Source organism: Uloborus diversus, chromosome 1 (genome assembly GCF_026930045.1).
Source record: "Uloborus diversus isolate 005 chromosome 1, Udiv.v.3.1, whole genome shotgun sequence".
Taxonomy (NCBI): Eukaryota; Metazoa; Arthropoda; class Arachnida; order Araneae; family Uloboridae; genus Uloborus; species Uloborus diversus.
Window position 1 is genome coordinate 120547907 of NC_072731.1, and position 12428 is coordinate 120560334.

The following is a 12428-nucleotide window of genomic DNA, read 5'->3' on the forward strand; positions in this document are numbered from 1 at the left end:
ATGCACGTTCTTCGATTTCTCCCATGACATGGGAACCGGTTCGCTAGCGTTTTTCTCCTATCGGACGTCACTTCCTATGCCATCTGACGTCACAGGCGCTTGAACTTTAAAAATTAATTTAAAAAAAGCTACTTATTGTATCGCAAAAATTTTTTCACCTATGATGTTCATACATGTTACTCCATCATATAAAAATAAAATTGAAAAATCGAAAACTTCCCTATTCAGGGCGCGCACTTGCCGGTTCCCCACTCCTCATAAACCAAACATCTGCTCTACACAACATCATCTGGCTAGAAAGTGCATTCTAAGAAGAACAAAATTACCGTTTATATTTGATCTACCCTCGTATATTTATTTAATTTTATGCCTTTTTATCCTTTTTTTAAGGCAATATAATTGAAAAATGTTTCAGTTTGAGATTTCATTTTTTATATTTATACCTAAAAGTATCCCAACACTCTAATCCTGACTCAACTGTAAAGTTTATACTCTTTATGAGTGGCATTTTGTAACCAATATCGATATTAAATTAGGATTCTTCTCAACTCTACTAACATAAATATTTGAACACTACCAACTAATAATTTACTAGTTCTTGAAAAGGATAAATTTAGATGAAATAATAATCAAAATAAACTTTATTCCCATAATGAAGAAAATGCTTTATTTTAAGCTCATAAAACACTGCAAATTCAATAGAACTTTGCTGAATTGTTGATAAAAATAGATTAATTTTGACTTTCATTTGACACTTACTAATGACTTTTGTAGAGATTTCTTCAAATTTTGTTGTAGAGGCACAGAAAACACATCCATGTCAAAAGGGTCGACATGGGATACAGCTTCGTTGATAATTTCTTGTGATATTTGATTATTGGGCTCATTTGTACCATCTTTGTGAACAATTAGTCCCATAAGAAATTGGACATCGAACAACATTTGCAAGGACTGAACCTGCAACAGCCTGGGGTTGAAATTTTCATCCACTGGCTGATGATGAATTTTTCTCTTGTAGATTTCTAAAAGACCACATAGCAGTTGCTTGCTGATGTGAGATCGAACTTCACTATATACAAAAATAAATAAAGAAAGAAAGTTAAAATATAAAATAAAGTTACAGAAACACAAATATTAATATATTTTTTTCTATATCTCTTTTTATCTGTATATGTATATATATACACACACACAGATGGTTCTCGTTTTAACAATTTTCAAGCGATCAAAAAAATATTGTCATTAGGTTGAATGTGATCTTAAGCAGAGTTTTTTTTTCTAAAACTGACTGCAGCATCAGTTCTGAACTGCTGACCTCCTAAGATCCTAAGAGATGGAAATCACTTGGAGCAAGGTCTGGACTGCAAGGTGGATCGTCTAATGCCTTTAAAGCAAATACCTTATCACACTTCTCGTTTCATTGGCAGAACATGTTTCCATCAAAGCAACCACATTCTGATATTTTGTCCTGTTAGTGGACACCCAGCTCCATTCACCAGTACCGTTCGAAAGCTCTGATCACCATCATTATCTTTAGTGTGATTTTTACTTACACCAAGAATATGCATGCCCGTCAGAGCTTGTTAACTTTTTGAAACTTCCTTGTACGTCCAGTGTAAAAAGAGTTTATTGAAAAATGTTTTATGAATGAAAAACAAATTTTTTAAATTTTCTATATACCAATTTCATTGAAAAATACTGAAATGCCTCAAAAACTTTAAAAGATTTTCAATTCTTTTCCAGTTAAAATGTCATACATTTAACAGTAATTAAAGTAATAAATATAAGTTCAACGAATTATGATATATTGCCAAAAATATAACAAAATTTATGCAGTAATTTTTTCATACTGATATATTTCCTTTAGCCGAAATACAGATCAAAATTTCATTTATGTATTATTTATTTATTCATTTATTTTATTAACTAGACATTTTTCAAAAGTAACAAGTTTACTCATCCCTGAATATTGACAAAAGCTAGACATTTTAAGATGTTTTTGTAAAAGTATATTTTTAAAGGAATATTGAAATGATAACAACAAAACAAGTAAACAGGACCAAAACCTTATTAAAACACAATGCATGAACATTAATTATGATGCAAGTTTTTAACTGTGTTTCTAAAAAGCAAAAACTATGCAAAAGATGGGGGGAAAAGTTACCTGTTAATTGAATGGCCACCAATGGTATTTAACTTACAACAGAAGGAAAATAACGCATTAGATAATGGAACAGATATCTAAAATGATAAGAAAAGGAAAATCATATTTATGATGCAATGTAAAAAACCAATGCAATAATAATTTTTCAGTAATTAGGATCTTACAATTGAGGCAAAATTAGAAATGAGATAGACTCCAGTGCTTACAAATCAAAATATGTGCTGCAACACAATTACTTTACCTGTAAGGAAAAAGAACTTTTATGCAATACTAGTGGTACCTGCACGGCTTTGCCCGTAGTTGAAAATTAAAAGGTCATTTGGTTCGCCTGTATATGTACAAATAATGGATGACGAATTTCTCGCCAATTGGCTATGTTCATTCAATCTCTCATTCCACGTCATGATAATTTCGTAATTTACTCATCCACATTATGATAATTTTGCTCCGGAAAATGTTCTTAAAATTAAAATAGAAAAAAGAACAAAATTTTCAAAAAATCGCTTTGAGGTGCACACCCTATGTTACAAATTAACTTTGTGCCAAATTTCATGAAAATCGGCCGAATGGTCTAGGTGCTATGCGCTTCACAGAGATCCAGACATCCTCCAGACAGAGAAACTTTGAGCTTTATTATTAGTAAAGAAAATTGCTTTGCATAAGGAATTTATAAAAACATGTTCTTTGCCAATAATTTTTAAAGACTATTTTTCAGTTTACTTTCTCGATCACAATACCTGTGTTTTACTTCTGGTTGCCGAAAACTAATGAAAAATAATAGTAATGATAAAGAAACACCCCCTTAATAATAAAAGGCCTATCACATTTGCCTCAAAGCGTAAACTAAGTAGTAATAATTCTGAAAATGGCAGAAATTTTAAAATCAACCAATTGTTAGTTTTTCCACTGTTTATTTCTAATATCTCCGATAGATGGCAGTGATCTCCGAACAGCTTTCAGTTTGTTTTTGCTCTATGTCAAAGCAAGAAAGCTATAGGCATTTAGTATTATGGGATAGTTGGATAAAGTTTTTTTTTTTTTTTTGTTAATAAATTAATTTTAAGGCTGAACCTAAGCATGCATATTGTTTCCATTCCGATTTTGGGCATTAAACTTTTCAAATAATGCAGGTTTTCGAACATTTGTTGATTCACATCAAGTCATCAGTTTAAAAGCTTTTTATTTTTATTTACACTTATTCAAGAAATTGCTTTTGCATTCAAGCACACAAACACAAACTTGCAATATTTACAGGAGATAATAGTAAATATAAGCTATTCTCTCTTTATGAGCAATACATTTATAAGTATTAAAACAAAAATAAATACTTAAAAAAGGGTAGGTAACAGGTAAAATATGTTTCAAACTTCAAAAAGTTTCACCTCAAATAAATTCAAAACAAAAAGTTTTGTTTTTTAATTTTAAAAATGGTTTTTAACTCTAAAGATTTTTCCTATAAAGTTAGTTTATACTAAAAAGTAAAAATGCCATAAAAAACTTAAATCCCCTTTTTTCTCTAACATAGGAATTAGCTACACAAATCTAAAATTCAAAAGGAAAAAACATGCAAATAACATTGAGTTAATACTCTTTGCCTATTATTTCTTAAAATAATCATGCAGTATGAAATATTTTCTGCTAATTTTAATTAAACTTACATGTTGTGGTATCCTTAAAACAGAACTAACTGCTTTTCCTTGTTCAGATTCTTCCTGGATTTCAATTCTGTCCCAGCGCTGACAAAAGTAGTTCAAATAGCAAAGTTTCAATTCAACGCCAAACTTAACAACTCATAGTATATCATTTAATAGAACACTTACCAAAAGTGCTTTCAATAAACCATCTGCAGAACACGGTATTAATTCTTCATCAACTGCATTCAATACTTGATTAATGGGGTCTGAACTCCATAGCCTGCATTTGGAAGGATTAAATCAGTTAAATCTCATACACATGGTTTGTCTGGAAAGCAATGTCAGTGAGTGGATTACACAATGTTTATTGATTCAACCATTAAAATACATATCTAAGTTTCAAAATAGACTCCTCCAAAGTCAATTAATAATTTTCAGTGAGATTTTGAGCATTTGGAAAGTAAAAACAAGTATTTTTGTGACAATTTTTAATGTCCTGTACAAGGCGGGCTCGATTGAGCAAAAACTCATGCAAAAACTCAACATGTCTGCAGTGGAAACTTTTTCTGTGATAAAGAGAGCGTTTGGTAATGATTGTTTAACAGAACTGCAAGTCTTCGGTTCAATTAAAAAGGGTTTTGAAGGACACAAGCAAATTTTTGATGCTACGATAAATCCAGATGTTAGCGATAAATTCAGTTATGGGGGGCCATCAATAACCACCACAAAAGGGATAAAAATGTGTTACTGAAATCATGATTTGGCATTAATGAAGAAAATACTACATTGAAAGAAAACTGAATTTTTCATGACATTAATATAAATTCAAAGCTGGCCTTTCTTGTTTGGGTAATAGCAAAATAAAATAATAAACATTTTGATTAACATTTTTTGGTGGATTTATTAGATTATGATCAAAATACAATTATTGTGTTTATACTAAATGATTCTTTAAAAATAATCTCTTTAAAAAAAAATAACGCAGTCAAATGATACAATAGTTCTATTATATCATTATAATAATTGTATGAATCTCACAGGTGGATTTCTATTTTGTCCAATTCATCCAATTTTTTTCTGCTGCCCGGGCCTTTTCACAAAAAAATGAACAAAATAGCAACCCTGGTCTTGGAACCTGAATTTATTTTTTTAGCACATACTCACTGCAGTCTTTTAAATGTTGAAACTATGGTCATAATTTTAAGGTACTATAGAACTCCAACTATCCAAATCCTTTCAGAATTTCAGCAAAAAAATTTTACAAGGGAAACATTCTATGACTCGTCAAATAATGATTCTGTCTATGTGCACTATTTTCCTCCCTCCACAAAGCTAGGGTAGGCACCACACGAACATTATTAAAATGATGAGTCTCCATCTATAAGGCAGTTCTATTACTGGCTTTTAATGTGCAGCGTGCTTAAGATGTTAAAGAGTTGCCTTTCCTTTAATTACTTAAAAATTATTTTACTTTTAAAAAAAAAATCTATTTTTAACATATACGTTAATGACCCCCTTAAAACAGAGACCCCCCCCCCCTTTTTTTTTTGAGAAAATCCAATTATCCAAATTTTTGATCATCGGAATAGAGTCCAGTCCCAATTGATTTGAATAATTGGAGTTTCACAGTAGTCACTATATACATAATTCATTACATGGAAGTTTATGTGCAGCTGAAGAAACAGAATATATATTGTAAGTGTGTTAAGTAATAATAAGCAAATTTAACAAGAAATGCATACATTTTAATATTTACACTACATAAAACTTTTGCTAAAAAACAATTACCTAAAAGCAGAACAGCTGATTTGAAGAAACTTGCTTTTTAGCTCTTTCCAAGATTCATTCTCCTGGGAGTTGGGAAAAAAACATTATTTTTCAAAAAACATAAAAAACTACATCCCCCCCCCCCCCCCCGAAAAAACTGCTTTTGCAAAAAGGACCATGAACTTACTTTGACAATAAGTGAACTAATACTGTGCTTCAATTTTTGGACGTTTTGGTTTTGGAAAGTTTCAGAAAGTTTATCTGCAGACAAACAGACATTAACATGTGGACATAGATTTGTGATTGCTTGACTTAGATAACCCATAAAAATAATCCTAAGAGAAAAAAATACAGAATAAAATTCAAATGAAAGATTAAAAAGTAATATTGAGAGTAATAATTTCAAGTATTTTACCTATAACTGTTTTCAGAAATGTTTTTGTCTTGCCCCACATACAGAAGCGTTGTTTCTATATAGCTAGTTAAACTGAAAAATAAAAAGAAAATTGTGACAAACAGCAAAATTCTTGACATTCTAAACACCCATCTGTCAAAGGCAAATTTTTGTTTTGTTAATTTAATCAAGTGTAACATTCAAAATATTCTATCTATATATTTTATCTATCTTAAACATCAATGTACATCTGATATAAGTTCACCCATGTATTCTAAAATCATAACACGCACAGGGGTGGAAAATCAAAAATTCATTTCTATATCAGCTTTGTATCAGAAGGAACAGTTTTGTATCAGTAAAAACACCGTTTTTATCAGAATGATCTATTTTGTATGCGGCGAGTTCCTAGTTTTCTAACAGAATCTTTAATTTTTTACAAGATCACCACACAGTTTGGCACAAATACAAGACATTTGTAGACAAAAAAAGTACGTAAATAATTTTTGAAACCCAATTGGGAAGCAATATTGTCATTAAAACAAGTGTTTATAAAACTATTTTTGGAAGTATGAATAATCATAATACATACCTAACTAGAATCTTAATTTAGTTGTTTCATAGCATTTGTTGCAACCATTTATCATTTATATTTGTGGCATTACATGATACAGACAACGACTATAGCATTTAAATTAAAAAATGCCATTTATTACATTCAAAGCTAAAGAAGGAGAAAAAAACCTTTTAAAAACATATCTAACTTTTGATGAAGATCTATACACTGTGAGTATTGTACCGCTGGCTAGAGCAGTAGCCAAAGCCCAAGGATCTACTTGACTTCTTGTTAGACATGACACCAAGTTTTTGGGTGCAAAAAACATTTTTAACAGAATGATTTAAAAAAAAAAGTTTGAGAAATTGCATGAATTATAGATTTATTTAGAAGAAATACGAGATTTTATACTTCAACATATCATGAATATAATTTAGAAATCATTACATTTAATTTCTATGGACAATCAAATAATATTTATCAGCTTTCGCAAATATTTTTGTTAAAATTTTTTTTGAATAAGTTAGAAACAAGTTAAGTAAACAACTGCTGACATAAAAGGGGGGTATATGACGATATTAGGGATGCTCCCCTTAAGAGCAAGGGCGCACCCCTCCTGAATGTAGCACATATCCCCCCCCCCCTCTAAAAAAAACTTCTCTAAAAATTTCAATGCTGCAATTTTTACCATGGCCACCCCTCACCCCAAATTTTCAGAACCAGCATTATAAATTTGGGATGAAAAATACAACACATCTGGAAACTAAATAATTCTGTACGCTAACATTAGAAGAAAGAAAGATAACATACCCAGTGTGAAATGAGTTTAAAATATATATTATATGTCAAAAATTATCATTATAGGTTATCATAGCAGGAACTCACTTAAATAATTGATTTTCAACAGCTTCTGTCAAGTATTTAAATGTGTCAGATGACCCAGTCATAATGTGCATTGAGTAAGGATTCTGAGAATGAGAAATCTCAGACATTTGTTCTGAAGCATAATCCATTTCATTCTGATAAACTGAAAATGTTGATACATCCTCTACAGCATTTTGCAGCTGCTGGTCTAAATCTCTGCAAATGCTGAAAAATAAAAGAACTGTTTTGTACATACACGTACAAGCTGCAGAAGAAATCTTAATTTCAATTAAATGTTTGCATTTTAATTATTTTGATGTACACCGCAGGGTTTTTTAAGAACTAAATTGTAACCAAAACATGCCAATAGTGCCTAAACTGATTAGAAAAACTCTCACACCAAGTTTAACATTAAGTTCTAAGTTAAGTAAGCATCTTGCTTACAAATAAATCATACAGATAATAAGAATTGTTTAAATATATATATATATATATATATATATATATATATATATATATATATATACACATATATATATATATATATATATATATATATATATATATATATATATATATATATATATATATATATATTACCAGGGGCGGCAAATAGGGGGGTCAAGAGGGGGCGGTCGCAGCCCCAAATTTTTTGAGCAGAATGACAGAAAATGGGTGTATTCAATTTATGTGAGTTGGAAATCAATGTTCATTAAAAAAATCTCGCTGGTTCTCAGTAACTATTTGTTGAAACTCGACACATTCCCAGACTAGAAAAAGTGTTTTTCGTTATTTGGATGATGACTTAGAAATTCACGAAATATTTTTCGGCCTTTTCACGGCTAAATATTTCATACTTGTGTGCCCAGTGTAACGATGGTATGTCCAATATGAGAGGCTCGTGCAAAGTGGTGTGGTTGCATGGTTTTCTCAAGAAAATTCCTTGATATTTTACATTCACTTTTACGCTCATTTTTTAAGTGTATATTTATTTAATGAGTGTTCATCGCTTTCTTTTGCTAGAAACACGTTTCAGCTGCTCAATGCATTATCTGCTTTCATAGAAACTTCTTAAAAATGCATGTGCTTATTGAACAAAAAAAAAAAAAAAAAAAAAACATATCAACAAATGCCTTTTATTGGGCTTTATAGTTATGCAATCTCGGAGTGACACAAGATGGTCTTCCAGAGTTAAAACCATAAAAACCTTTCTCTAAAACTTCAAAGCAGTGATTTGACGACTCTGAGAATTATTGCAAAACGATTCTTTCAATGTGCCCTTCAGCATGTATGACTTCGTTTGAATTTTTATTCAATTTGTTTGTATTGAGGAAAGTGTTTTAAAAATGCTTTACTCTATCAAAACATCTTCAATCTGCTACCCTTAATTTTCGGACTATTCAAGCCACAGTTCAATCTACAATTGATGTGTGCGTTCATACTACCACAGTTCAATCTGCAATTAAAATTGAAAATATATTTTACATAGATGTATATTTCAATCAATCGAGAAACTTTTTCAAAAAAATTCTTCCTTCGAGCCAATTTTAAAAAGGCGCTTAAAAAAAAAATCCACATGATGATGTGAAGTCAAACACTGATTTTTTAATATTTTGTATGAAGTAATAGATTGTTTTTCGAATAAAATCAACACAAGATTTGATGATAATTATTTTTCTGCATGGTTGACTCTATATTACCTGGATTGGATTTTTTGAAAACGAAAAATAAAATGTTTCAATTATGAGTAAAATTTTTAGCACTAGGCAAAAAAAATTAGAAGCAATATACCGACAGACCGGTTATCACATCCAGAGACTGCAGTTCCGTCCTTGTTATGGAATCTTCAGCCTGGAATAGTGAATAACAGAGCTGGTGGCAGATGACATCTCATTGAAGCTGAGAGCGCCGACGAGACTAGATTATTCAATGATGAAAAATTAAGCCTCTCACAATTTTTGAAGTTGCCGGTGTGATTTTGAAGAGCAAGACATAAAAAGTGTTTTCATACGTAACTTTGTTACTTCAATTATTTTTTAACTATTCCAATCAGCTCAGCTGGTAGAGAAATATTTTTGTTAGGTTAGAAAATTATTTTCGAACTGGCAAAACATGGTATTCTGTACTGGCAAAACAGCACGACACTACGACACTAGGCACTGATAGTAACACGATTCTCTGCTCTTCCGAATTCCAAAAATCATGCATTAAAACTTTTCCAAAAGGTATAAAAACTTCAGTATCGAGATGTTTTGTATGATAACTTATTAGAAAATGAATCAAAATTTTAATTGCTTCTAAGCACTAATTTTTATTCATATTAAACCGATTTTATGACGACTTCCTGTTAGCTAATGTGTGTTTGTTACCGCACTGTGGTAATACATATTTAAGAAACTCAACCCCCCAAATGAAATGCTGAAATGCCGCCCCTGTATATTACCACTCTTGGTTGAACTATAAGCCTTAACTATTAGTGCAGTTCTTTGGGAAAGGTGACTTAAATATGGGAAAATGAGAATTATGAAATTGAAAGTAGGGGAAGCTTATTTAATAGAAAACATAGAGGGGTGCTCTTAACCCTCAATTATACCATTCGGCTTAATTTCATCCTTTTAATCATGGAGGGTTTTTCCTTTCATGGGTAACCAACAGCAACTTTTCATAAACTTTAAGAGTAGCTTAAAACTTTTTAGACAAATTCAAACAAATATGGGAAGTAAAGCAGAATTTAAAGAAATGGAAGTTTTTCTGATTTTTTACATAAAAATGAGAAGCATAAGAGCTATAGACAGCTCAGTTGCAATCACTAATGTCAAAAAACTTTTAAAAAGACATACCTCTGAACTTTTGGAGTGAATCCCATTGATTTCATACTAAGCTCACCACTGTCCCAGAAATTTCTCTGATGTCGAGGAATCCAAGCAATATTTTCTAAGGTATCATTTGGCATTTCGAACCAAATAAAATATGAGACATTTCTTTCAAATGCAAACTCAGATCTGAAATTATAGTTTCATTTTCATATTTCATAAGCCCATAGAAAAAGGGAATGCTCATAAAAAAGGTTATTTTGGATCATGACAAAAATCAGATGCAACACAAAACCTATAAAAAATGCAATTCACACACTACAATAAAATATAGAATACCAAAAAAATAATAATATATTAACGCAGTCATGTGCATTACTGGTGATCCTGCTAAGCATAGCACAAGTTCCTCAATTATACTTTTTTTCAAATACAGCATAAACCCAATTTAACAATTGTCAAGGTACTGGGAAAAGTTATCGTTAAATCAAGTAGCATAGTCATTCAAAACAGTCAAATCCCAATCAGTGCAATGTATAATTAAATTGAGGATATTGTTAAATCAGGTATCTTTTAATCGAAGTTATACTGTAAATCAATACTCAATTCCTATTGAAGCTGGGTTGTACCACCTTTCTCATGATTTGTCATACTGCCTGTGGCTAACTTCCAGCACAATTAGTTCATTATACTTCAACTAAATCAGTGGTTTGTGATGTATGAGAACTATAATCATAACTATTTTAAATTGCATATCCATTACAGCATCTTGAACAAATTAGTCTAGGCTATTGTTCTCTACGTCTAGTTCTTCAATTCTCGAGAAAAACTCTTTTGCTCGGGAAAGAAATAATTTAAAAAATTTTAAATTTCACTAGGAAAGCGGCTTTTTCCAAAGGTATTTTGTATTAAACAAAAAATTAAGTATCTGTTCAGCAGAGTAAGTTTGGTAAAACTCTCACAAAACACGCAAGAAAATCAAACAAAATTCAAACAGCACTTTTTGAGTAACTAGCTGTTCAAAATTCAGTAGTCCTTCTGCAAGAGGGTCTGTGCAATGCACAAATTTATAACGTAAACTAAAATAAAATAAAAAAGGTTTTTTTACTAAATCTTTTTATATTTCTTAATCTTTTAAAGGGAAAATGCAGTTTAATTCTATAAACAAGAATTTTGGAAGTTAAACTTCAACAACGTGACTTAAGAAATTTTCATTGATCAAGCTTAGGACTACAAAATTATAATTAAGGCTATTTCCCACACAAAAGAGTGTACATGCAAATATAGAAAAATAATTGAGGCTCATTAAAAAAAAAAATTTAATGTGGATAGTTACTGTTCTGAACTACCCATTACGCTTTTTGCAAAACCATGCCTAAGTATAATTCAAACATGAAACCTTACAAACAAACGAAAATATCAACAGAATGTAATAAATTTTGAAGTTTAAATAAAGAAAACTTACTCCTCAGCTTCGGAACAAATCTTACACATGGTTTCTTCAATACTCCTTTGACAGGTTTCATTGGCAGTCTTAATTTTTTCATTAATAATATCCTTCAGCAAAAAAAAAAAAAAAAAAAAAGATAAAGAAGGAAGACTTTAAAATAAAAGTAGCCTTAAATAACTCAACAAGTTGCATTCAGCTTTAGAAGTACAAAGGGAAAAATATATTTTTCAGGGAAGAAAGAGAATATAAGAGAAGCAGTTTTAGAAAAGATAAGATACTTTTCAATGCAATAAAAATAAATTTTGCACACAAGCTAACAAATTTAGGCCCACATTTGCCTAATAAAAATAAGACATATGCACTAAAAATTTCCTTCCTAAAGAAAAACATACTTTCAAAATAACTATGGTGAACTAGATATTCAGAAGGGGTTGTGTTTCAGCATAAAAACATCTTAGATAAGCTGGGAAAAAATATTTTAAAACTTAAGCTATTACAGTTGTAATTTATACAATTAAAGTGCAGTTTTCTTTTAAATAGAGATTTTGTTGATGAGTGTACCATTAATTGTATATTAAGAGATGTAGATCAAGTTTCAACAAATTAAAACATTAAGCTTTCTACTGTGGTGAACACTTCAGACATTTAATGCCTTAGTTGCACATTTCAGCTGCTATTTGTATTAAGTTATAGGGGAATGTGGGACAAAGTAAAATGGTGGAAAGTTTACTCCCTTTTTAACTTCACTTATCTGGTAATATTTTAACTATCTAGTCACACATATAT

At 30.6% G+C, this 12428-nt stretch overlaps 1 protein-coding gene across 1 annotated transcript in view; it reads right to left on the reverse strand.

Moving 5' to 3' along the window:
- LOC129231785 (conserved oligomeric Golgi complex subunit 1-like) overlaps positions 1–12428 on the reverse strand; it is a 70030-nt gene that overhangs the window by 24153 nt on the left and 33449 nt on the right. Inside the window, exons 17-26 of the mRNA XM_054866154.1 lie at positions 11658–11749; positions 10220–10381; positions 7401–7604; positions 5981–6052; positions 5753–5900; positions 5587–5648; positions 3985–4078; positions 3823–3900; positions 2165–2241; positions 760–1069 (exon numbers count right to left, since the gene is read on the reverse strand). Coding sequence (XP_054722129.1) covers positions 760–1069; positions 2165–2241; positions 3823–3900; positions 3985–4078; positions 5587–5648; positions 5753–5900; positions 5981–6052; positions 7401–7604; positions 10220–10381; positions 11658–11749 — 1299 coding nt within the window. The remainder of the gene's footprint in view (positions 1–759; positions 1070–2164; positions 2242–3822; positions 3901–3984; positions 4079–5586; positions 5649–5752; positions 5901–5980; positions 6053–7400; positions 7605–10219; positions 10382–11657; positions 11750–12428) is intronic.